Source organism: Prionailurus bengalensis, chromosome A2 (genome assembly GCF_016509475.1).
Source record: "Prionailurus bengalensis isolate Pbe53 chromosome A2, Fcat_Pben_1.1_paternal_pri, whole genome shotgun sequence".
NCBI lineage: Eukaryota > Metazoa > Chordata > Mammalia > Carnivora > Felidae > Prionailurus > Prionailurus bengalensis.
This window is the reverse complement of record NC_057348.1, coordinates 168,443,999-168,470,728: the sequence shown is the minus strand read 5'-3', so window position 1 is coordinate 168,470,728 and position 26,730 is coordinate 168,443,999. Positions and strand designations below refer to the sequence as shown.

Genomic DNA, 26,730 nt, shown 5'->3' with positions numbered 1-26,730 from the left:
GCAGTGAGCCCAGACCTGGTCTCTGTTCCCTGTGGTGCACGCAGAGCCCTTTTGCCCTGTGGACGCACCTGCCTGTCTGCTGACTGCAAACCCATGTCCTCAGGATCCTGTTCCACATATGCTCCGTGGGGCACAGCTATGCATTTTTTGTTTCCTCTTTTAAATCTCATCTTTCAGAGCTGTGTGGAGTGGAGGAAGTGAGTGGAAGCATGCATTGTGACCAAAATTGCCCTTCAAGTGTGTGTCTTCATGTGAGAAAGGAAATACGACATGGGAATCCGCTAGCGGTCACCTGGCCAGTCCTTGGACAGCAGGCTGACGGACGCCTTTTCTCACCTCAGGGGCCTCAGTCCCACCGGGCGGCGGCACCGTAGCCACGGCAACACGCTGAGGCTTTTAGAGGTTTGATGTGCCGTTTCCTTAGTTTCTGCACATCTTGTACAAGTTGAGAGCTGGAAGGAGCCACTAGCGATCTTAGCGCTACCTCTCCTTCCGCGGGAGGAGAACCAGGCTCTCAGAGAAAATGGTTTACCCGCGGCCTCAGGGCTGGTTATGAAGCCAGCGTGGCAAGAATATAGGCAGATCCCACCGGCATGTTCTACAGACTTCTCAGGATGAGGAAAGGACCGAGGTGATTTCTAAGCCAGCACAGTTGAATGTAAAGACAGCAAAATGGGGGCGCCTGGGTGGCTCAGTCAGTCGGTTGTCCGACTTCGGCTCGGGTCATGATCTTGCGGTTCGTGGGTTTGAGCCCCATGCCGGGCTGTTGGGCTGTCTGCTGTCAGCGCAGAGCCTGCCTCAGACCCTGCGTCTGCCCTCCTCTTTCTGCCCCTTCCCTGCCTGAGCACACGCGCAGGCGTGTGCCTGCTCTCTCCCCCCCCTCTCAAAAATGAGCAAATTAAAATAAATAAATAAATAAATAAATAAATAAATACAGCAAAATAATTACTTTTAGATCATTGTTATTAAGGTTAAATGTGGGGTGCCTGGGTGGCTCAGTTGGTTGAGCGTGAGGCCCAGGTCACGATCTGGAGGTTTATGAGTTCGAGCCCCGTGGCCCACTCTGTGCTGTCAGTGTGGAGCCTGGAGCCTGCTTCGGATTCTGTGTCTCCCTCTCTCTCTGCCTTCCCCCCTCTCAAAAATAAACATTAAAAAAAAGATTAAATGTATCGGGCGCCTGCGTGGCTCAGTCAGTTAAGTGTCCGACTCTTGGTGTCGGCTCAGGTCATGATCTCACGGTTCCTGAGATCGAGCCCCGCTGACAGCGAGGAAACTGCTTCAGCTTCTCTCTCTCCCTCTCTCTCTGCCCCACCCCTGCTCATGCTCTCTCTCTCTCACTGAATAAATAAGTAAATATTAAAAGGAAAGAAAGAAAGGAACGGACATTGGTTCCTGACTAAGGGGTCAGGGGCCACATGTTTAATAGAAATTGCTGGTAGATTTAGCCAAATGTGAATGACATCCTGGGGACACTCAAAAGGGTGGGCCCTGCTCATGATGACACCTTTCCTCCTGCGAATTGGACACCGGGTGTGTCTGATTTCTCTTTCAGCTCCACAAGGGGCCTCAGTAGGGTCACTGCCAAGCCCCGTGGACACACATTCTATCATGCATTCAGTGAGCGCCTACTGTATGCTGTGTGCTGTGGGCAGAGTTCTGTGTCTAGGAGGAAATTACACTAGCTGAGCTCTGCAGGGCATGTGAGCCATGGGCAGTGAGGGGGAAGGGAGGGTTCAGGCAGGTGGGGTGAAGGCACTGAGTGAGGGATCCTGCGGGGTCCCCAGGAACGGACAAGTCAGAAAGGGGCGCAGCCCAGGCTGAGGAGGCAGGCAAGGGCCGGGCACCCTGGTGTTTTTCCTAAAGCAAGGAGAAAGCACTGAAGGCTTGCAAGGAAAGGTTTGGTGATGGTCAGGGTCTCCCGAAGAGCAAATTGTTCCAGGGACATTGTTTAGAAGGAGAAGGAAGAGGAAAGACATATATAGACACTTTAGTTTTTGTTTGTTGTTTTTTAACAACAGGCCCAGCACGTGCTTCAGGCCCAGCACGGAGCCCAACGTGGGGCTTGAAGTCACGCCCCTGAGATCAAGACCTGAGCTGAGATCCAGAGTGGGACGCCAAAGGACAGAGCCACGCAGGCGCCCTCTATAGACATTTTATGGTTTTAGCTTTAATGGGGGTCTCTGATCCACTTTGAGTGAATTTCTGTGAATGGTATGAGGTGGGGTTCATACTTCTTTTCGTATGTGCACCCAGGAGCTTTCACAGCACGCATAGGGGCAGCCAGCTGTCCCCTGCCACCCCTAGGGCTCCCCTAAGGGGTCACTCAATCCAGGCCCGGCAGGTGTCCTGTGGGGCCTGTTGGCCCAGTTCCCACGGGTAGAGGGCAAGGGTGGGCCCTGAGCTTCCAATGACTTCTGCTTTTTCTTTAATTGTTGTTCAAATATCCACATCCACATTTCCCAAGTTCAACTTTTACTTTCAGAGACGCTATAGTATAAAACCACAAAAAGGAAGGAAATGTTTCTGCAGCTGCCTCTTGATTAGTCACGAACCCTCCCTCTTTCTTGGAATCAGTGACTCAGGGGCTGGAGGGCGTCCAGCTCTGAGGGCTGGCCCTGCGCTCTGCTCCACCCAGAACAACCGTGAAATGCTCCTTCTCATCAGCCCCATGTTCAAGCTCCTAGCCAGTGATGTCCTCTCGTTTAGCTTATTTTCCTGGTTATAAATATTATAATGAAGTGACGAATTTTGTGTTTTCTTCCAGAAATTTTCTGGAAGGATACTCAGGTAAGAGTGGTTTCCTTTGAATTTGAACAATGCGATTTGTGTTATTTGCCCAATACAAAATTAAAAAAAAAACAACCCTGAATTTTACAGCTGGTCCTTTATTGAAATATTATTTTAGCCTATATGTTCCGTCCCAAACAGCTTCAGGCTTAGTTTATATTGCCTTGCCATGGGGCCTCAGAACCTTACCACGTGGGAAGGGAGATCACCCTCACACCTCATTCGTTCATTTATTCAGAAAACATTTTCTTCAAACATCTAAAATGTGCCAGGGGGAGCCTGGCTATCTCAGGCAGAACATGGGACTATTGGTCTTGAGGTTGTGAGTTCAAGCCCCACATTGGGCGTGGAGCTTACTAAACAAACAAACAAACAAACAAACAAAGTGCCAGACTTAGGATGTGGGGCTGAACAGGGCATAGTCTTGACACGGAGGCGCAGACAGGGCTGGTGGAGAGGAGGGTTCAGAGGCTGCGTCACACGACAGGGTTGAAGACAGAGTGAAGTTGTATGGGGTTTGGAGGAGACCTGGGATTCATTCTGTTGAGGAAAGGCCCGTTCATGCATTGTGGGAATGGCCTCCCAGAGCTTCACTCACTCAGACCATCCCTGCCCCCATTGTATGGATGAGGAAACTCCAACGGAAAAATATGTAAATCAGGAGATAAAAGCTTTTATGTTAAAAAATAATATCAACAAAAACGCCTTTAAAATGAAAGAGTAAACAATACACTGTAATGAATAGCGACTGAATGTATGTGGGCAAAGATTTTTGGCAAACTTTCTAGAAACTAAGAAAGTGAATGACTCCAAGTGACTGGATAAAAATGTATTTTGAATTTCAGGTGTTGCAAGTCTTTGCTTTCAACAAAAATTGAAGGAAAGCCCTATCAACTTATTAGCTGATACAAATTAAAATAAAAGAATTGATGGGGGTAGAGCTCTGGGTCTGTGCGGATCTGACAAAATCAAAGCTTCAGGGGAGTGGACAGCGAGGTCCAGAGGGACGGCAGGGCCTTGATTTGATTGACGATGCTCAGCAACAAGCCGGGCGGTCCGAAGAGGACTTTGCATTCACTGAATGAGGTTCCTGGACCTGACAGGACAAGCGTGGCACCGCAGAATCCATTAAAGAACAAGAAATGACATGGGCCAGCTTAGCCTTAGGTTCCTCCATGAGAACATTCCCCCTGTAGGAAACCAACACCTGGCTCCTTTTTCATGGATGGATTTTTGAAAAATACATAGAGGGGCGTCTGGGTGGCTCAGTCGGTTAAGTGTCCGACTTCAGCTCAGGTCACGATCTCGCGGTCTGTGAGTTCGAGCCCGCGTCGGGCTCTGTGCTAACAGCTCAGAGCCTGGAGCCTGCTTCCGATTCTGTGTCTCCCTCTTTCTCTGACCCTCCCCTGTTCATGCTCTGTCTGTCTCTGTCTCAAAAATAAATAAACTTAAAAAAAATAAAAATAAAAAATACATAGATATAAAATGTAAAGAAAAAAATTGATGATAGATCAGTATGTGACTTTTGGCATTTAACTAAAATATGTTCAAGGAATAGTGTCATTACTATTAATTTTTTTCATTTTTTAAGTTTATTTATTATTTTGAGAGAGAGCAGGAGGGGAGCAGAGAGATAGAGAGAGAGACAGAGAATCCCAAGCAGGTTCTGAACTGTCAGCACAGAGCCCAACAAGGGGCTCAAACCCACAAACTACAAGATCATGACCTGAGCTGACACCAAGAGTTGGACACTTAACTGACCAAGCAACTCTTTCATCCCATTTTTTTTGATTTGTTTATGTGAACAAATTTTCTCAATATTTATGTCTATAAACACAAAAAATCAGAATAGAATATTCATCCTTGGAAACATCAGTTAACTGAAAAAAGTCTTAACCATAGCATTAAGATGTGTTTCAACAAAATTTTAGTTTTACAAGTACTTGTCAAAACTTTTATAATTTTTATATGGTTTTGATCTCTTTGTATCCCTAATAAATGTAAAAGTTTTAAAATCTAGAGCTTTATGGCCACAAAATATTTAAGAAATCTGTATCTTGCTGGAGATGTGACCCACAGAAACTTCGTAGCAAAAACAGATTTATGCTAGGATTGCCTAATTTGGGAGACTGGCTGTAAACACTTCAGGAAGACCAGGTGACCAGTTGCTAGAGTATTGATTCCATTGGATATTCATAGTGATGTGACTGTTTCTAAAAGTCAATCTTTATAATTATGTTGATATTGCAGTCATTTCAGCCATTTAAGCCACTGATAAAACACATTTATTTTTCAGACAAAAAAAGCCAGGGGTGCCTGGGCGGCTCATTCTGTTCAGAGTTGGACTCTTGATTTCTGCTCAGGTCATGATCTCACGGTTCCTGAGCCCCACATTGGGCCGGCTCCGTGCTGACAGTGCAGAGTCTGCTTGGGAGTTTCTCTCTCAAAATAAACTTTTTAAAAATTAGCATACAGAGAGGCGCCTGGGTGGCTCAGTCAGTTAAGTGTCTGATTCTTGATCTCAGCTCAGGTCATGATCTCACGGTTCCTGAGTTCCAGCCCTGTGTGGGGGCTCTGCGCTGACAGTGAGGAGCCTACTCTCGCTCTCTCTCCCTCTCTCGTTGCCCCTACCCGGCTCACGCTCTCTCTCAAAATAAACTTTAAAAAGTAAATAAATATAAAAATAAGCCAGATCTGCTCTCCCGTGGGAGGGGCGTGGCCTGGGCAGGCAGTGGCCTTCCAATGCCTGGGCCGGAACTCGGAGCAAGAAAACGCAGGGCGGGACCGGGAGAGCGGGAGGGGCCTGGGGCGTGGCCCGGGCTCCGAACAAGGCAGGGCGGGGCGGGGTATGCAGCGTAGGGGCGTGGTCAGGACGCCGCTGGGCGGGGCGGGGCGTGCAGAGCGCCCTCCGGCGGCCCCGCCCAGGTGTGCCCGGCTCTCGCGAGAGCGGCGCGTGATGACGCGCAGGCGGGCGGAGCGCGTCGCGGGCGCGGGCGGGCGGGTTTGAATCTGGTCCGAGCGCGGGAAACGGCGGGTTTCCGGGACGAGGTGAGCGCCGCGGTGCCGGCAGGCGAAGGGCTCCGGGCGGGGGCAGGGACCGGGAAGCGGCGGGGGTCGGTCAGGTGGAGCCCCCAGTCGCACAGCCTCCGCGTGGGCTCCACGGCCCGGCCGGTGGCTCTGCGGCGGCCCTGGGGCGGCGGGCACCGGGGCCCTGAGCGCGCCGACGCCCCGACTCCGGGGCTGAGTTCACAGAGGACCCCGGCCCTGGACCCAGGCTGCCCGGGAACCTGTCCCCAAGCGTCTGTCGTCGTTCTGACGGGAGTGCTTTGCTCCGGGCGGGGGCTTGTTCGTGGGAGGGCTGGCGCGCAGCCCCACAGGTGGTGACAAGGCGACAGGCGCCTCCTTTGAACGCTCCTCGTAATTCGGCCCAGGCTCCTGTGTGAAGAGCGCCCTGCCGCCGTGGGGACGGATAACTGCGTGTGCGATGACGCCTCAGCCTGCAGGCAGCATCTGGCCGGACGGGCGCGGACGCGGGCACGAATAGTACGAGAAGCCGAAGGCGGCCCCTGGGGGGGTGGGGGTAGCCTGGGAGTTGGAAGCAGCTGCAGTCACGAGTGTCAGGAGATGGGGCGTTTGGTGGTGAACGCGGTCAGGACACGTAGATTGCCGTGCTTGAGACGGAGGTGCCGCGGGTGCCCTTGGGGGCGGAGCACGCCAGGGGCGTTCCCACGGGTCCACGGGAGGGGCAGAGTTCCGAGACCCGCGCGCAAGACGTGTGAGTCCGTGTCGCGAGCGCACCTTTTCGGAATGTTTGTTTTTAAACCCATGGGCTGCTGCTGGCCATTATTAGTCATCAAGCTTGTCGCCGGCCACCCTGCCTGCTGCCGGGCCAATCGGAAGTTCTGTTCTCTAGCTCAGCCCGCAGAGCCGAGGAGTGAGGTGGCCAGGCCCCAGTGGTACGCACTGGGCACCTTATTTCCATTTTTGTGGGTTTAACTTAGACGTTAAGACCTGGAACTCGAGGTTTACGAGGACTTTCTGTCCCCGAAAGTGCTGTCATTGGTGCCGGTGACTTTCCAGATTGCTCTGTCTGTAAGGCCCGGGAGGTTCTCATTTGTTTCTGGAGCGAAGGGTCTGCTTGCCTGCGTGCTCCGTCACTTACCTTGCCTGGTGGCTGCCTGTTGGCTGCCTGTTGGCTGCTGGCTTTCGGCCCCGGGGTGTGAATGGAAAGTAGGGTTTCCTGGGGGAGCCGCAGCGGGCAGGGCGCTTGCACACACTCCCCGGAGCTCTGGTCCCGGCGCGGGTGGGAGCGGGCTCCTGTGATTGGGCGCCTAACGGTCTGCTCTCCCTCCAGGCTCCCGGGGGGCCCAGCGCCTCGCCCGGCAACGGGCGGCTGTGACTGCGTTGTTTTTGCGGAATGGCACTTCGGAGAGGCACAGTCTTCAGGATCTAGCGGCGGGGCTCCGCTTTCATTCGTTTTCTTCAGTACTTTCTTTTATTGTTCCCAAGGCACTTTCCCCCATGTTTTCGTGGGATCAGCCTTTTGTTGAACGGACTCAGACCTGCCTGAGCATCTTGCTAAGGCACTAAAGGGGGAGGAGGCCAGCCTCCTCGAGCCGTTCGGATTTCTCTTTCCTTTGTTGGTAACTTCATTGACAATTGATAATAACATAGTGTTATGTTGATACTGTCCTCAGTAAAGAAAGTAAGGGAATTATTTTGTAGATATAACTTGTTTTATGTCAGAATATGGATAAAAACTGCCTACCATAGATGGTACAGGTTTTTGTTTTTTGTTTTGTTTTTTTGCAGTTTTGGATGTTAGTGCCAAATTATGTCGTGTAGGAAAAGATATATTTGCAAATTCAAGTTTCAGTTTGACTGTGCTTTCTGCTTAGGGTTACAGAATAAATGCCATATGAAAAGCAGTTTCATCTGTCATGGAAAAACGAGAGACATTTGTACAAGCGGTGTCTAAGGAGCTGATTGGAGAATTTTTGCAGTTTATTCAACTTGATGTAAGTTTTATGTTTAGCTTTATTGTAATTTGGCTGTTAACATAAGACTTTTTTTTAAATCAGTACACAAATGAAATCTCGTAGTCTCAGTGAGTCCTTAGGAACCAGGATTTATTTAAAAAAAACAGGAGTATACTCAAATAGACCTGCTGACGGCAGGTACTCACAAATGGTATTTCCCGCTTCTTTTAGGAGAGGTGTAAGAATGCTAAGTGATGTAACACAGTGTGTTTCTATACACTTAAATATTTAGAGATCTCTTGCCGTGTGGGTGGCATAGTGAGGAAGACATACTCTTTTGGTCCTCAAGTTATTTACAGTGTTGTGGTGGACTCAGGTCTGGAAATACAGCAGAGTAAAGACTCAGCTGGGGCAGGGGTGTGGGAGGGTGCCCACATCCAGCCACGGACTCTTTCCTGTCCCAGTGGAAAGGCTGTGGAATAAACAGAAGTCAGCCAGTCAAGGAGGGATGTGGGGAAGGCTCTCAGAGTGAAGGGGATAAGTTTATGGACCGGAGAAGGCACGTTGTGTTTGAACTTGAAGGCGTTCGGTAGGGCTAGGGTGCAGAAAGCCAGGTCAGGAAGACACAAGGGCTGACACTTGAATTACGTCAGACTTTCTTTATCATTTTAAGGAGCTGAGACTTTATCCTGAGAGGAGTGGGGGTTTGTATCCGAAGAATAGATCGAAGAGGGCCACATGAAAGCCTGGAGAGGAATGAAGAGGCCGTGCCCTGCGCGAGCTGTCAGTTGGGGGGGGGGGGGTGCTGTTGACTGGATGTGCGCCAAGGAAAGGGTGAAGGCAGATCCCAGGTTTTGACTTGTGGTGCCTTCCAGTGAGATCTTGGATGTGGGAGGAAGGCAGGTTTGAGTGGGAAGATAGGCTCGATTTGGGACGTTCTGGATGACTGTCAGGGGGACAGGCACAAGTTGGTGTCCAGCAGGTGGATGGATAGTATCTGAGGCCCAGGAAAGAGGCCTGGGGAGAGACAGATTTGGGTGTCCTCAGTGGCACTTGGAAGCTTCAGTCACGGGGACACACGGGATCCTCTGTCGTGTAACGAGAGAAGCCTTGGACAGAACTCTGAGGAGCCCAACACTTAAGGCACCAACTCTGAAATGCTTGTGACGTTGGGGCAGGAGACACATACCTCATGCAGTGAAGATTAAGTTAGTAGTCGCTAAGAAGTAGAGAGGAACCTAACAGTAAATTTGTTGCTAGCAACATTCATGAGGTTATTTTTCTTTATAGGAGAGAAATGAGCTTATGAGGTGATTTTTGTATTGTAAAATGGTACCCTGTAAACTTACCCATAACCAGCACAAGTTCACGAGCAGCACATCACAGAAGTGTCTGTGAGAGCCAACTATTTAGATGTTACATTAATGCCTGCTTTAGTAGGAGTGCAGGTGATTTGTATTATATTAGATGTACAGCACACATATAGTTTAAAGTTCGTAAGACTTGTTGCAAACTAGTATCGTAGCGTTAACTAAAATCACTAAATTGATGGTGATGAAGCTAAATGATAATGATCTGAAATCAAAAGGCAAAGCCAGCACCATTTGGGGCACAGTCCATGCAGGGTCACAGAGCACTCTCTGAGGTGCTTCCCTCCGGCTGTCCCCGTCACGTGCTGGAGAGCCTTGAACTGTTGCTCAGCAGCGGACATCTCGGTAGGATGCCGAGTTAGTCCTCGTATTAATAGCCATTAGTTTTAGTTCATGAATAGCACACCTTATTAACGGTAATTTAGTATGTCAATCACCACGTAGCTCTTAGTTAAACAAAAAAAATGAAAATACGCAGGATTGTACATCACTTGTTTTCTTCAAGTTGAGTGATACAAAGAGCCGTTCTGTAGGTTTCACATGGTCAACCAAGCAGTTAAGTCTGTTGGAAGCCTACTAGGTGGACCTCCCATCAATTCTGCTATAATGTCAGTTCTGCTATAATGCAATATTACACATTGCTAAAAATCACGTACTCTGCCGAATGGGCAATAAACAGAAGGATTATGGGAAAAATGGGGGTAAGGGCAGAACACTCAAAAACCTCACCAGTGACACATTTAAAAAAAGAGATAGTGACCTAATAAAAAAACAGCACTTTTATACAAGTCAAATCACTAAGAAATACATAAATATGGGAGTGAACATGACATTTGCCTTGAAAAAGAGCCTGAGTTTGCGGGTGGAAGTGAGTTCCTGTGCTCCCTGGGGCTGGCCTGCTGACCCTGTGTGAGAGGAAGAGAACAGAGGAGAAAAGTACAGTCCAGGCTGGGAGGACTGGAAAGTTTGAAGAGAGGCCAGGTGGACAGAGAACTGGTCAGAGGGTTGCAGCACATGTGGGTTCCCAGGAGCTGGCTGGCGTCTGAGGTGTGTGTTTTGCGTGACTCAAGCTCTGCTCAGCAGGTGCGACTTTCTGCATTCGCCTAGTGATGAAATCCCACATAGGCAAGCCAGAAATTTCCTTTTGCTCAGATTGTTCCCTTATGTGTTAATTGCATTGGGACAAATCTGCATTTCAAAATAAGCATTGTGGAGCAGCACTGACTGCTCTCAGTAGTTCTTTGAGATTGGAGGGTCAGCGTTTAAAGAGTTTGTTCTGAGTGCCTTCTGGATGCCAGGCTCTGCTCTTGGCCTTGGGACACAGCATATACCAAGTTTCTGCCCAGAGGGAGTTGGTTTTTGGTGGTGGAGGGAGAGGAGGAAGCAGGGTAGGGGATGGGTGTCCAGGTGTGATTTTGGTCAGAGATTGTAATGGGCCCTGTGGAGACTGAGGGAGGAGAACTCTGGACAAGAGGGTTGGGGACGGGGAGGCCCTGAGGCAGGTGCACACCTGGACAGCCCAGGTGGGGCTTTCCTGGGAGAGGAGGGAAGGTGGTAGGAGTTAGGGTGGGGGGGTAGCCTTGGCGGGGGGGCCCTGGAGGGGCTACCTGCTCTCCTCTTTGCTGCTGAAATGACTGCAGAGTTAAAGGAAGGTTACGGGAAGAATAAGAATCCTGAATCTCCTGCACTTAGACTTGCCACTTGTCACCTGCCACATTTTCTTTATCATGCCCCACTTTTGCCTCTTCTTTTTGAGTCATTTGAAAGTCCATTGCAGGCATTTGTCTCATCCCTGAATATTTCAGCGTGGTTTGCCTAGACAAAGATACCCTCTTACGTAATCACAGCAAAAATCCTACAAGGCTATTGGACATTGGCACAATGATACTGTTACCTACAGTACACGTTTGTGTTTTTTCCCTGATCCAGGACCCTGTTGATGGTCACACATTACATTCAGTTGTCATGACTTGTTAGCTTCTTTAATCTAGAGAGTTTCTCAGCCTTACTTTATTTTTCATGACATTGATGGTTTTGAAGAGTGTAGGCAGCTATTTTGTGGCATATCCTTCAGTTTGCCCTTACTTGATAGTTAGGTTATTTACACCTTATGCATCTTGGCAGGGGCTGCATAAGTGGTGTTCTGTCTTCCTCAGTGGAGGCACATGGTGTCAGTTGGTCCTGTTATTGGTGAGGTTAGTTTTAATCAGCCACTCGCTCAGGTCAGGTGTCTGCCACATTTCTCCGTTGTGAAGCTGCTGTTGTACCTTCATAATAAGTAATCGTAACTTGGGAAATAAGTTGTAATTAGGGAAATAGTCAAACTTCTCCTCATCAGACTTCTACCCACTGGTTTTAGTATCTGTTGATGATTCTTGCCTGGATCAATTATTACTACAATGTTTGTAACATTTGACTGTTTTGGTGATCGCATTGGCTATAGGGAGTTCCTTTCAGATGGATCCTCTACCCTTTTGATACTGGTTTCTATTTGCTGTATCAAAGAGTTGGTGAGGTCATCTGCTCAAAGTGAGACGAAGTGGTTGGCTCAGGGGTTTTAAGGATAGTTGAGAGGGTCTGATGTAGTCTCATCGGCTAATGGGAGGATGATGTCTAGAGACGAATAAGAGGTTGAGGGCCCAAGTCAGGTTAGAGACCAGAAACTTCAAGTGCACTCAGTTGGGTTGGCTGCATTATGATTGTTGTTGTTGTTGTTATTGTATAGCATACTTTTGTAACCTGATTATAGGCGTGGAGATGGTGAACATCTGGATGGATTGATTTCAGAGAGGATTTTGCTAAGTGGGTGAAATTTTAAACTCCGAAGACTAGGATACTAGGGTGGAATAGGTAGAGGAGGAATCTGCTACTTTTTGTCTCATGATTCCTATACTTTTCCCTTTAGGAATGTATTTCACAAACTAAACCCAGCTCTTGAAATAATAATTAGCACTTAACCTTTTTTTTTTTTTTTAACATTTATTCATTTTTGAGAGACAAAGTATGAGTGGGGGAGGGACAGAGAGAGAGAGGGAGATGCAGAATCTGAAGCAGACTTCAGGCTCTGAGCTGTGTCAGCACTGAGCTGACGTGGGGTTCCAACTCATGGACCACAAGATCGTAACCTGAGCTGAAATCGGTCGCTTGACAGACTGAGCCACCCAGGCGCCCCTAAACTTTTTTTGATGCCTGTTTTTAAAAAGGATAGAACTAAAATTTTGTATTTGAAATATGACAGTTGCTATTTATTTTTCAGAAAGATGCTTCTGACCCTTTCAGCCTAAATGAATTGCTAGATGAATTATCAAGGAAACAGAAAGAAGAGTTATGGCAAAGGCTCAAGAATTTATTAACAGATGTGCTGTTGGAAAGCCCGGTGGCTGGATGGCGGATGGTGGAAGTCCAGGGTGAAGACAATATGGAAACAGAGCAGGATTCAAAAATGGTAGTATTGGTCTTTCAGATATATAATTTGTTACCTTTTCTTTGTTAAAAAATAGTTATTGTATGTAATTTTAAGTTAAGAAAAAATTTAAAGCTAGAAGTCTGTTTATTATAGTTTTAGCTTTTCCAATCTTACCATTATTAATCTGCCATTCAGTGTTGGTGTTCTTTTTGGACAAGTGACCCGTATTCAATTTTAATTCACTTTTTAGAGTAAGCTAGAAGTGTGGGTTGATTTTTATAAAATTAGTAACCTTCACATTTAAAAAAAATGATATTTTTTGTTAAAGAGAGAGACAGAGACTGCACGCACAGGGGAGGGGCCAAGGGACAGAGAGAGAGAGAGAGAGAGAGAGAGAGAGAGAGAGAGAGGAGAGAGATGGAGAGAATCTTAATCAGGCTCCATGCTCAGTGAAAGGCCTGATGCAGGGCTTGTTACCAGGACCCTGGGATCATGACCTGAGGTGAAATCGGGAGTCAGACACTCAACCGACTGAGCCACCCAGGTGCCCCTAAAAATTGTATTTTAAGTTGATTTTAATTCACTTGAAATTTGAATTTTTTCATTTGTAGAAGAAAAACCTAGAAATAATTCATGCAATTACATCTGTGATTCTTGCATCTGTATCTGTAATAAATGAAAGTGAGAACTACGAAGACTTACTGGAATGTGCAGTCGTGTTAAATGGTAAGTTGCATTTTTGATAATGTGGCATGTTTAGAAGTGGGTATCAAATGATTCTCGGTAAAAGGAAGCTGGTCATCGTGTAGAAGCAGAAGGTGTTAAGGCATAACTTTGCATTCAAGCTCTTTTACTTTAGCTAGATAAGGAGCAAAGAAGTACTCTTTTAAAAAAAAATTTTTTTTTTAACGTTTATTTATTTTTGAGACAGAGAGAGACAGAGCATGAACGGTGGAGGGTCAGAGAGAGAGAGAGAGAGGGAGACACAGAATCTGAAGCAGGCTCCAGGCTCTGAGCTGTCAGCACAGAGCCAGACATAGGGCTTGAACTCATGAGCTGCGAGATCATGACCTGAGCTGAAGTCGGATGCTCAACCGACTGAGCCACCCAGGTGCCCCGCAAAAATAATTTTAATTAATGAGTTTTAAGACAAATCACCCAAGTGCCCTCACCCTCACTCTGTGAATAAATTAGTTACATGTGACACTTTCCTATCAGACTTTTCGTTCTTAGTGTCACTTGGATTTATGTATCTGTTTTATCCAGAATTCTTGCATGGAAATACAAGGTCTTATTAAGAAGTTACCTCTTGGGGCGCCTGGGCGGCTCAGTCAGTTAAGCATCTGACTTCGGCTCAGGTCATGATCTCAAGGTTTGTGAGTTCAAGCCCCGCGTCGGGCTCTGTGATGTCAGTTCAGGGCCTGGAGCCTGCTTTGGATTTTGTGTCTCCCTCTCTCTCTGCCCCTCCCCCACTCACGCTGTCTCTTTCCGTCTCTCAAAAAATGAATAAATGTTAAAAAAAAAAAAAAAAGAAAAGAAGTTACCCCTAATCAGTATATAACTAGATCCGAAAGCTTTGTGAACGTTACTACAGTTTATTTTCAGTTCCCAAATAATTGTTGTATAAAATGAGTAGCATTAGTATTGTAGTTTCTCCTAACTTCCCATTAATTCAGGGATTGTACATGGATGTAATGGCATTCAGATATCTGTGGATTATAATTATAAGCATAATATTAGTATTTTGATTTTATTCTTGAGCTTTTCTTTTAATAAAAGCACTGCAGTCTTTATGTTCATTATACTAATTGCTTTTACTGTTTTCCACCAGTGAGCCAGAATTTGAGGCCAACCTATCGAGGGACAGTTGTAGTGCATTCGTGGTCACTACACCTGACCTGGCTTCAGTGTTGAGTGTTAATAACTGTGGGTGTCGTTGCACTTGGGTTCGGGTAGTTTCAGTACTTGTTTCTCTTAAATTACGGTTTGGGGCAGTGTGACCTGAGTCTTCCAGTTCTAAAATTCTGTATTCTGTTGGGTCTGCTCTCACAACAGTAGTAAACAGTTTTTTTAAGTTAACATCATTTGTCTTCTATAAATAATGTTTATAAATTTTGGCAAGTTAAAGATAAACTGATACTTGCTTAGCGAACATTTGTAAGTCATAGTACTTTACAATTTAAAGTACATAATACTTTATGTAGTACTTGACACAAATACTGGTTTGCTGTACTAACGGGACATATCCTGTGCTCTGTGTTAGGTATTTTATATGCGTTACCTGAATCTGAAAGAAAGCTGCAGAACGCCATTCAGGATTTGTGTGTCATGTGGTGGGAGAAAGGCCTGCCTGCCAAGGAAGATATGGGAAAGACTGCTTTTATCATGCTATTAAAGAAGAGTCTGGAGACTAAAACAGTATGTTTACTTTTTAAAATGCATACCTTCCTGGGGTGCCTGGGTGACTCAGTTGGTTAAGCGTCTGACTTTGGCTCAGGTCATGATCTCACAGTTGGTGAGTTCGAGCCCCGCATCGGGCTCTGTGCTATCAGCTCACAGCCTGGAGCCTGCTTCAGATTCTGTCTCTCTCTTTCTGCCCCACCCCCGCTCGCACGCAGTCTCTCTCTCAAAAATAAACATTAAAAAAAACCAAACATACCTTTCTTTAAAAGCACATGTGTTCATATCAGTTAGGAATTATGTTTGCTTGTAAGTGGCCTGACTGCAGGTCCTTCCCAGTTAGGGTCTTTTTTTTTTTTTTTTTAATTTTTCATTTTTTTTATGTTTATTTGTTTTTAAGAGCAATAGAGACAGAGCATGAGCAGGGGAGGGGCAGGGAGAGAGGGAGATACAGAATCCGAAGCAGGCTCCAGGCTCTGAGCTTTCAGCACAGAGCCTGATGCGGGGCTTAAACCCACGAATCGTGAGATCATGATCTGAGCTGAAGTCAGACACCCAACCAACTGAACCACTCAGGTGCCCCCCACCCCAGATACTGTCTTTTTAACTTAGGATGTTCAGAGGTGGGCAGTCAAGGGTGGGCAGGGGCGGTGGTTCCACATATCAGTCTCATGCAGGCTTTGTCCATCTTCTGGGGTATATGGCCCCCATCCTTCCTCTTACCACTGCATGGCTGCAAGGTGGCTGCTGCACCTCCACTTTCTGGTGTGAGTTCCAGGCAGGAAGAAGAGGCAGGGAAGCAGCAAGGCGAGATCTTCTCAGAAACTCTCAGCTTGTATCCAGCATACAGAATCTGGTCACATGGCCACATCTCTGCTGCAAATGGGGTTTTTGAAGGGATACATTGCCAATGTTAAAAGTAGAGATATTTTTAGTAGTGAAGAAGGGATGGGATGACAGATAGGTGAGTGGGAGTGGCTGCCTGTGTCAGTGCGGTCCTCTGAGAGGCAGACCCCACCACGGACTGCCCAGGACTGCATGTACGCAGTGAAGGAGGAAGGGGGCAGGAGTGGTAGGGAAAGCCTTCAGGCTTAGGTGCAGGTGCCACACCTGTGGGAGGTGGGGTGTCAGACTGCAGCCTAGGCCTGAAGAGGTTTTGGGAGCGCCAAGGGAGAGCAGGGTTGAGGATTGGATTGACTGAGTAGAGCTTCCATACAGCACCCAGTGCTCCTCATAACAACTGCTGTCCTCAATGTCTGTCACCATCTAGCCCATCCCCTGCCCACTCCACCAACTGAGGATTGAATTTAACTTGGTCCACTTCTCAGCCTTTACTCTTTGGTGTGCACTTAAGAAATCTAGAAAAAGAACAGTTTTTTCCCCTGATCAGAACAACAGATACTTAGGTTCATCTTAAGACAGTTGGGCAAGTGAATAAAAGGGAAAATGAGGAAGATAAAAATCACCCATAATTCCACTATCTAAGGTGATCATTGCTATTTGAGGGATATTTAGGAATTTCTCTTTGTCTTTCTCTCCCTCATATTTTTACTTCCTTACGACAGATTTCTAGAAATGTAATTCATAGGTCAGTGGATTTGAGCTTGATGTACATTTGGAGCTCTTGGTACACATTGCCAACAGCTTTGTAGAAAGCTTGCACTTAATCACACTCTCCCTGTCCGTGTGTCTGTCCCACCATGGCCTCCAAGGATCCACCAGTTTGGTGACAGAAAAGACCTTTTGTGGTTGTGCCCTCAGCTTGCCATAGGAGGATTGAAGAATGCTTGTTTGCATCAGGATTTATCCTTAAGCCATTGTCGGTTTATCTTTTTAAAATCTGTTTTAAAAAAGATCCATTTTCACTGCCTTTTTATCTTTTTAATAAAAAAAATTTATTTGTTGATTCATTTATTTAAAGATTTTAAAGTAATCTATACACCCAATGTGGGGCTCAAACTCATAACCCCAAGATCCAAGAGACACGCTCTACCAACTGAGTCAGCCAGGTGCCCAATATGGGGCTATTTCAATTTAACTTGTAGTGAAGAAACTAAAAGCTGGGTCCCTCACCAGTCATGGTTCTGTGCTCCGAAGCCCAATGGGGCTGGTGGTCGCCGCAGTGCTCGCTACAGACTAGGGTGTGCACAGCGCAGAAACTGGACGGCACTGCTTGTCAGTGCTTCTGTTTGCTTTTGCCATTATTCCCTTTTTGATGAACAATCCAGAGTTGTAATAATTTATAATATAATGTATTCTTATGACATATTTGAAATGTGACCTTAATTATTTATTAAAAACTAACGTTTTTGTTTTTTATGTCATTCCTAGGGTGTAGACATATGTCGGCTTTGGCGTATTCATCAAGCTTTGTATTGCTTTGATTATGATTTAGAGGAAAGTAAAGAAATTAAAGATATGCTGCTTGAGTGTTTCATAAGTGTTAAGTATATCAAGAAAGAAGAGGTAACTGGGTTTTTCTTTTTTGGTGTTTTGTGAACTGCTTTTTAATGGATGTTTTTCCTAAGTTCATGTAGTTGATGATGTACCATGCTCAGTGTTTTAATGAAGGAGTCAGCCTAGCCATCAAGAGTTACTTTATTTATTGCACATTTTTACTGCATAGCAGTATGTTGCAAACACTTTACAAATCATTGCTTATTTCATCATTAAATGAGATGGTGATAGGTGGCTCTGTGAATCGTGGGGGAACCATGGTTATAGTTTAAGTTACGAATGATTAAAAACAAGTTTGAGAGTACACTTCCTGGTGCATCAGACCCGACCCTCTGCCATAATTCCAGGTCATTGGCACATACTGAGAACTGTTGTCAAGTGGTCTTCTTGATTTCTTCTTTCTAGCCATCCAGTAAATCCAAAGAGAGGCTTCCGTTCACTGCTGCACTGTCCATTTTGGTGGCCATTCCCCTATGTCACTACTGAGCACATGAAATACGGGCAGATTGTGGCATTAAGTGAAAAATATGTGGATTCAAAACTTAGTATGAAGAAAGAATGTAAAATAGCTCATTAATAATTTTTATATATTTATTACATATTTAAATGCTAATGTTTTGGTTGTACTGGTTTCCATAAATATATTATTAAAATCAATAATAGGGGCACCTGGGTGGCTCAGTTGCTTAAGCATCAGACTTCAGGTCATGATCTCATAGTTCATGAGTTTGAATTGCATCAGGATCTGTACTGACAGAGCAGAGCCCATTTTGGATTCTTTGTTTCTTGTGCGTGCGTGCGCACGCTCTGTCTCTCTCTCAGCCCCTCCCTCCACACTCATGCTCTCTCTCTGTCAAAAATATTAAAAAAAAAATTACTTTAGCCTTTTTACTTTTATTAACATGGCTATTAGAAGATTAAAAGTTACAGAGAGGCTTGCATGGTTTTATTGGACAGTTCTGATTTGTTATCTTAGTATTCTTCTGTCGTCTTGTTTTATTAAACATTGACTATATTCCCATGCCAGAGATGCAGAGAAGAATATTGTTTTTGTTGCAGAGTATAGCCTTTGTTTCTGTTTGCTTGTTGCTTGCAGACGTGTATGAGGCAGAAGGAGGGAGTCCTCACTACTCCCTGAAGTAGGTGGGGAGGGACTCTCAGAGGAGGACGAGTACCAGTTCTGAGGCCCTTAAATGAACAATTTTTTTTCACGGTCTTGCAGCTAGTCAGGGGCAAAGACACGGTTTGACCCGATTTGCCCACTCCAGGACACCCTCTCCTGTCAGCTAGGTTAAAGGACCATATGTGATTACTGACCGTACTGACCAAGGGTCAGAAAGGCTGTTTTTAGATCCCTGTTTGTTCACTTACTAGGTGGTTGATCAGACTACCTGGAACCTGGTGTTTCCTTCTGTAAAATAGGAACAAGGGTGTTTTCTCTCTCAGGATTCCTGAGGAGCACACGAGGTGATGTGCATAGAACCTTTAGCACAGGTGCTGGCAGGGACTGAGCACTTGGGAGGTTCCCTGACTGTGCTTACTGCTTTTACTGCATCATCGTTGTTGGAAAAGGCACTAGACCTGAGGCCTGTGCCCTCAGCATCTCCAGGACTGTGGTTAAAGTTAAGGACAGTAAAGCAGCTGAGAGTGGGTTCAGACAAGTAAACTCTATTTAGAGTGACTTGTATATAGTACACGGTGACCTGCACATCAGCTTATGTGTGTGTAAGTGCAAGTAGGCAGTATAGACGTAAATTTTTGTGTATGTTAATGCTCCTCTTTTATTTAAATTGATGTCTTTTGGATTTACAATATCCAAACTTAGTTTCTTAATCAGTCATTGCTTTAGTTAGGTCAGTTTCGTCATTCTCAGTAAATGACAAATAATCTTGTGCTATAATGGCAAATTACTTCCGGTAAATACTTTTTGTTTTTAACTTGCCTGTTGCAAGCACGGTCCCCTGCCATTTATATCAAAGTGTGTTGCATTGCCATAGGATTCCAGAGACAGTAGTGGTAGACTGGTAAGCAGTGAAGAGATGATGGTGCTGTTCTCTGGGAAAATTCTTGGAGGATGTATTTTTGTGCTCTATGGAGTACAAGTATCATTACTGCTTTTTAGGTCTACGTGTAATTTAGTAGTATGCGTATAAATTAACATGGGCAGTGTGTGTATTTGAAAATTCTAGTTTGGTAGATACTTAGCCTCTTAACTTTACAGATCCTCAGTTTTCTCATTTGTAGAAGGTGATAGGAACTGATGTTCAATCCCCTCCCATCTCCAAATGCTAGATTTCAAGCATACTTTGATTTTAGGTTATGCAGACATCCGTGCCAGAGCCAGAATGAGATGTTTGTGGGCTAATTAACTTAGCTACTGGGCAGCATGGTAAACGCGGAATCCTGTGGTCCAGCAAAGGAGCTCAAGGGTGTCTTCTGGCTCTTGCCCTGCTGCCCAGCTGCTTCACTCCAGGGGCTTCCACTGCTGTCCTTAGTTACAGTTATGGATGCTTCCTTTGTTAGTGTTACTAAACATCCAAAGAATTATTTGTTTTTTAGTTACTGCAAAATTTTTACTTGGTTGCTATTTCAACATTATGTCTTTTGGTTGCAATTTCAACATTGTATCTTTTTTATCATTTACAGGGAAGAAGATTTCTTAGTTCTCTCTTCAGTTGGAATATACATTTTATTAAAATGATCCATGAGACCATTAAAAACCAGTTACAGGGATTACCAAAGTAAGTATGAAAGGTAATTAATATTTTGTGCTGTCTTTTTTTAAAAAATTTTTTGTGTGTTTATTTTTAAGAGTGACAGAGAGCGTGAGCAGGGGAGGGGCAGAGAGAGGGAGACACAGAATTTGAAGCAGGCTCCAAGCTCCGAGCTGTCAGTACAGAGCCGGATGGGGGGCTTGAACTCATGAAACGTGAGATCATGACTGAGCCGAAGTCAGATGCCCAACCGACTGAGCCACCCAGGCGCCCCAATATTTTGTGCTGTCTTAATCTGATTATGAAATTGTCAATTTGGCCTGACTTTTTTTTTTTTTTAACATTTTTTATTTATTTTTGAGACAGAGAGAGACAGAGCATGAACGGGGGAGGGTCAGAGAGAGAGGGAGACACAGAATCCGAAACAGGCTCCAGGCTCTGAGCCATCAGCCCAGGGCCCGACGCGGGGCTCGAACTCACGGACCACGAGATCGTGACCTGAGCTGAAGTCGGACGCTTAACCGACTGAGCCACCCAGGCGCCCCTGGCCTGACTTTTTAAGTTATATTAATGTATTGGAAACTTTAGAAACTATCTCTTATTTATTTTGTACTGTTTTTATTGTGTACTGTTATTTTTTTTTAATGTTTATTTACTTTTGGGGGGGGGGGAGAGTGCACAGTGTGAGTGGGGAGAGGGGAAGAGAGAGAGGGAGACAGAGGATCCTAAGCAGGTCCCATGTTGCCAGTGCAGAGCTCGATGTGGGACTCAAACTCACGAACTGTGAGATCATGGTCTGAGCCGAAATCAAGAGTCAGACAGATGCTCAGCTGACTGAGTCAACCAGGTGACCCTGTATTGTTATTTTAATTATGTGTTCATTATGTACTGTGGTATCACTGGATAGTTTTTTCCTTGCTATGGGAAATCATTCTTTTTCAGTAATGACATTGAAATTAAGATTTTTTTTTTTAATGTTTATTTATTTTTGAGATAGAGAGAGACAGAGCATGAACGGGGGAGGGTCAGAGAGAGAGGGAGACACAGAATCTGAAGCAGGCTCCAGGCTCTGAGCTGTCCGCACAGAGCCCAACGTGGGGCTCGAACCCATGGACCATGAGATCATGACCTGAGCCAAAGTCGGACGCTTAACCGACTGAGCCACCCAGGCGCCCCTGAAATTAAGATTTTAATTTGTGTTTATTCTTTAGTAAATTATTTGCCAGTTAAATCTTAGCCTCATTCGCAGTAAATTCCATGTCACTTGCACTTCTGACACCATGAATGTAACATCTGCTCCCCAGTTTACCGCGATTGAGCTTTGTAGTTTGGTGGGAAGGGTCCTGCAGGGTAAGAGTCTAGGCATACGTGCACGAGCCTGAGTGCCCAACATCTTGGAAACTAACAGCAGTCGAAACTGTCATGGCAAATGTTTGAATGTTTGCTGTGTGGCAGGTAAAGAGCTCAGTGCTTAATCTGCTCTGCAACTGAGTACTTAGTGTGCGTTTTAAAACTGAATTCTTAAACTCTTGAGGTGGGCTTGGTTACTGAGTTTCCCTCCGTCAGGCAGCTTGTGTAAGTACTGAGCTGAGCTTTGACTCTGAATCCCTATCACAAAGCTCCTGGTGTTCGCAAGAATGCTTTTTCCTCCTGTTTCCTCACTGGCAAAATATTTGGGTTGAACAGTAGATTTCTAAACTGTGATTCTAAAATCAACTCTGGTATTTTAGGGCTCCCTAAACTTGAGGGAATTAGTAGTCTGGAAAGTCCAAAATTGACCCCCAAGTCGAAATTTTATTTATATTTAGACATTCTTTACTAAACTTGACTGAGAAGGAAGAAAATTGATACTTCAGTTCCCCTTCTCAAAATCCCTTCCCTTTTCTTCTCTCTACTGCAGGTAGATAACCTGTTCCTGCAGGTACTTTGCAGAGCACTAGTCTGTGGTGGGGTTCCTCCTGTTCTAGGATAGGAGGGGACCTGAAATGATACATTAAAAGTGTGATTGTTTGGGGGGCGCCTGGCTGGCTCAGGTGTAAGAGCATGTGACTCCCCATTTCGGGCTCGTGAGTTCAAGCCCCACTTTGGGTGTAGAGACTACTAAAAAAAATAAATAAACTTAAAAAAAAAGTTTGAACTTTCACTAACTTTTTTTTTTTTTTTTTTTTTAATAGATCTTTGATGGTACACATTGCAGAAATTTATTTCAGAGCTTGGAAAAAGGCTTCAGGGAAAATATTGGAGGTATTTTCTTTCCATTTTATTAAATGTTAACATTTATTTTTGTCGTATTCTAGTTACCAAATAAGTCATCACAGATAGTCATTTAATATCTGTGTTGATGCTCTTTGTCAAAATAAAGGCAGATAATGAGACTTTATGTGATGGGGATTCACTCTCATTCCTATAAATTTTCGTGCTCAGCCACAGACCCAGGACTCTCGCCACCCACTGGGATGTGCAGTTTGAGTGACGTCAAGATTTGCCGAGTAGCATTTTGGTAGCTTTGTTAGGTCTGTGCTGTCCAGCCACCTGTGGCTGCCATGCACTGGGAATGTGTCCAGTCCAAACGGAGACGTGCTGTAAGTGTCAGGTTCTGAAGATGTAGTGGGGAAAGAAGGGCATGAAATAGCTCATGAATGTGTTTTTGAAACATTGTTTGCATGTTGAAATGATAGTGTTTTATTTATTTATCTAAAAAAAATTTTTTTTAACATTTATCTATTTTTGAGACAGAGAGAGACAGAGCATGAATGGGGGGAGGGCCAGAGAGAGAGGGAGACACAGAATCCGAAGCAGGCTCCAGGCTCCGAGCTGTCAGCACAGAGCCCGACGCGGGGCTCGTTCGTACTCATGGAGCGCGAGATCGTGACCTGAGCCAAAGTTGGACGCTCAACCAACTGAGCCTCCCAGGCGCCCCGAAATGATAGTGTTTTAAATATATTGGGCTGCACAAAATATATTGCTAAAATAAATATACCTGAGTTGTTTTGTTTTGTTTTTCTGTTTTTAATGTTGCCACTAGAAAATTTAAAATTGTGTTTGTGGTTAGGGTTCCCATTTCTGTGCCTATCTCAGACTACCTCATAGCTTTTAGTTATATTGTTTTTGAGAATTTAAAGACATTTGTTTTGAATATGGCTTACCTTTAATGACGACATAATATCTGCATTGTGAAGATGTGGCTGTATAATTCACAATTACAATAAGACATTCAAAGGCCTTTTTGAAAAAGTAAAAAGAAAGTGTTTTTGGCTGATATCCCTTATATTTTTCTCATACTGGGTTCTTTTTTTTTTTTTAATTTTTTTTTCAACGTTTTTTATTTATTTTTGGGACAGAGAGAAACAGAGCATGAACGGGGGAGGGGCAGAGAGAGAGGGAGACACAGAATCGGAAACAGGCTCCAGGCTCCGAACCATCAGCCCAGAGCCTGATGCGGGGCTCGAACTCCCGGACCGCGAGATCGTGACCTGGCTGAAGTCGGACGCTTAACCGACTGCGCCACCCAGGCGCCCCTCATACTGGGTTCTTAAATGTGTTTTTTTTTTCCTTCTGAGAATAAAATTTTTACTCTTAAGTCGAAGAGGGGTCTTTGCTTTTTGGGGAGCAGGCCCTGAGCTGGTGGGTAGGGAAGGTGTTTACTGATGTTTGGGCTGCTTTCTATCCACTCTGCTCCTGTGCAGCTTAAGCTTGGTTTATATTATCAGGGTTTGTCACTGACTTCTGGAAGATAAAAACTTACCGCTTACATTCCCCTGCCGACAACATCCACAGTCATTTTACAGTGTATTATTATTATTTTTTTTAATATTTATTTATTTTTGAGACAGAGACAAACAGAGCATGAACGGAGGAGGTTCAGAGAGAGAGGGAGACACAGAATCCAAAGCAGGCTCCAGGCTCTGAGCTGTCAGCACAGAGCCCGACGTGGGGCTCAAACTCACAAACCATGAGATCACGACCTGAGCCGAAGTCGGAGGCTCAACTGACTGAGCCACCCAGGCGCCCCTACAGTGTATTATTTTTTTTGAGGAAAAGGCAAAACCAGGACATTGGTATTCATTTTTGCATTGTTTTATTATTGCATAACACTTGTTCACAGGAAAGAATATTTGTTCCCCCTTTTTCCAGTAGTGGTTTTAAAAACAGGTGTTTGTAGGGGCACCTGGCTGGCTTAGTTGGTAGAATGTGCGACTCTTCCATCTCCAGACGTGAGTTCCAGCCCTATGTTGGGTATAGAGATCTCAGTCAGTCAATCCACATTAAAAAAAAAAAAAAAAAAAATAGGTGTTTGTAGTTAAAAACATGATTGTTTGATTGAGTCTGTACCAAATGAGTGCCAGCTTTTTACTTCTCAGGCTCTCTGCCCTCCCTTGCTTCCTCCCTCCATTCAGCTTTTTAAAGCAACCAAATGTGACATCTCATGTCCACGTACTGCAGTGTGTATCTCTAAGGAATGTAGGTATACAATGCCAGTAACATACTTAACAAAATTAACGATTTCTGGGTATTTTTGAAAATATTTACATTTCTCTGTTTTGTTTCAAAATGTCTTTTTAGAGCTTTCTTTGGAATCAGGATCCATTAAGTCTCCCATGGCATTTGCTTGTTAACTCATTTAAATTTCTCAGAGCATTCCTCCCTCTCTCCTTTTCCATTTTCAAAACCTGTGCCATGCATGGGTGTGTTGAAGAGCCTGGATCAGCTATCCTGTAGGGTGCCCACATTCTGGTAGTTAGCTCTCCAGCTCCAGCTGTTGTGGCACAAACACTCCATAGGTAGCACCCCATATTGCATTTCATCACAAGTCGGTGTGTGGGTCCCCACATACAGGATGCCAAGACTTATTAGTGGCTTCAGGTGAAGGAGGTATTTTCGGAGATAATGAAGGAGGCTGATAGTAGTAGCTTTCTTATGTCCTTCCCTAAAGCCGTGGAGCCCCAGGTGTGGGGACAGAGTGCAGGGCAACACAACAGAGTCGTTGGGATTCGGGCTGCCCCTGGTGGTTGGCTCTGCTTCCGTTGCCCAACTCTGAAGGTCCGTAGGTGGCATGGGCTAATTGAAGAGTTTCCCACACCCACAGCCCCACCTTGTCCTCTCCATGGAAGTCCTGGAAGATCTTCTTTTGGTCACTTTGGAGTCCCAGCCCCCATCTTTCAGGTGGTTCAGTATCAGTTCTGGGGACAGATCCAGTCTGAGATCATCTGGGTCAGGAAGACTCAGAAGAGGGGCCCCCAGGCCATACTCAGTCCCTGAACCATCTGGCTTGAACTGGCCTCAAGGGGTAGGTAGAAGCTTGCTCCGCCATCTAGCACAGGCTTGGTAGTTCACCAGAGGAGAAAGAAATAAGGGAGTATCAAAGCTGAAGGGATGCTAGGAGGTGTGGACTCAAAGTAGAAAAGCTCTCAACAGAGGACCTTGGTGCTTTCCCCCGTGAACTTGAAGAGGACAGAGCCGACTCCAGTGACTGCACCTCCTGCCCTGTCATCTGTCGGACCACACGCCGGTGCCAGGTGGTAACTCACGTTGTGTTTGCCGTTGCAGACAATCGAGCACGGGTGCATCCAGGACTTCATGCACCATGGGATTCACCTCCCGCGCAAGTCTCCAGTGCACTCCAGGGTGCGCGAGGTGAGCGAGGCGTGCGGCTTTCTTGGTGATGTTTTTATCACTAAGAATTAAGTTAATCCCCCACAGGCATCAGCTTAAAGGAGCTTTCTTAGAATCTTGATACTCGGTACCTGGCAGTTGTAACTAGGAAAAGAAAGGTATGTTGTTAAGAGAACCAGAACCTTACCCAAAAATTTTTTTAAATTCTTTGACATAAAAATATCCAGAATCCTTACTTTCTAAGTACCACTACCACTTTTCTCAAAAATGGATATTTGGGATTATTTTTATTATTTACTTTCATGCATTTTGATATTCTATAAACAAATGGAATAAATGTTTTGATAGTTTCTTTTGATCAATTTTGTTTTTACTTTTTAAATTTTATTAAAATTTTAAAAAATGTTTTATTTATTTTTGAGAGAGAGATAGAGTGTGAGTGGGGGAGGGGCTGAGAGAGAGGGAGACACAGAATCCGAAGCAGGCTCCAGGCTCTGAGTGTCAGCACAGAGCCCTGACACGGGGCTCGAACTCGCAAACCACGAGATCATGACCGGAGCCGAAGCCAGATGTTTAACCGACTGAGCCACCCAGGTGCCCCTATTTATTTTTATTATTGTTTTATTTTATTTTATTTTATTTTATTTTATTTTATTTTGAGGGAGAGAGAGAGAGAGAGTGAACGTTTGTGCAGGCAGGGGAGGGGCAGAGAGAGAAGTGGAGACAGAGGATCCGAAGCAGGCTCTGTGCTGACAATAGAGAGTCCGATGTGGGTCTTGAACTCGCAAACCTCAAGATCGTGACCTGAGCTGAAGTCTGATACTTAACTGACTGACCACCCAGGAGCCCTAAGATTTGTTTTTAAAAGCTAATTCTAGGGGTGGCTGGCTGGCTCAGTCAGTAGGGCATGCAACTCTTGGTTGCAGGTTCATGAGTTAGGGCCCCACATGTGGCATAGAGTTTACTTAAAAGAAACTTTTTTTTAAATGCTAATTTTAGAATTT

General features: G+C 45.2%; 1 protein-coding gene across 8 annotated transcripts in view; it reads left to right on the top strand.

Moving 5' to 3' along the window:
• Nucleotides 1–5,710: 5,710 nt before the first annotated feature.
• Nucleotides 5,711–26,730, top strand: part of NCAPG2 (non-SMC condensin II complex subunit G2) — a 64,202-nt gene continuing 43,182 nt past the window's right edge. The window contains exons 1-11 of one of the 8 annotated variants that reach the window (XM_043590054.1): nucleotides 5,737–5,835; nucleotides 6,219–6,330; nucleotides 7,142–7,430; nucleotides 7,686–7,805; nucleotides 12,393–12,581; nucleotides 13,154–13,268; nucleotides 14,806–14,960; nucleotides 17,274–17,408; nucleotides 20,046–20,140; nucleotides 22,288–22,357; nucleotides 25,661–25,747. In XM_043590054.1, the coding sequence (XP_043445989.1) occupies nucleotides 7,728–7,805; nucleotides 12,393–12,581; nucleotides 13,154–13,268; nucleotides 14,806–14,960; nucleotides 17,274–17,408; nucleotides 20,046–20,140; nucleotides 22,288–22,357; nucleotides 25,661–25,747 (924 nt within the window). In that variant the 5' untranslated portion in view covers nucleotides 5,737–5,835; nucleotides 6,219–6,330; nucleotides 7,142–7,430; nucleotides 7,686–7,727. Of the gene's footprint in view, nucleotides 5,836–6,218; nucleotides 6,331–6,547; nucleotides 6,744–7,141; nucleotides 7,806–12,392; nucleotides 12,582–13,153; nucleotides 13,269–14,805; nucleotides 14,961–17,273; nucleotides 17,409–20,045; nucleotides 20,141–22,287; nucleotides 22,358–25,660; nucleotides 25,748–26,730 lie in introns of those variants that run through there. The other 7 variants (XM_043590050.1, XM_043590049.1, XM_043590052.1 and 4 more) reach the window with 7 other exon arrangements.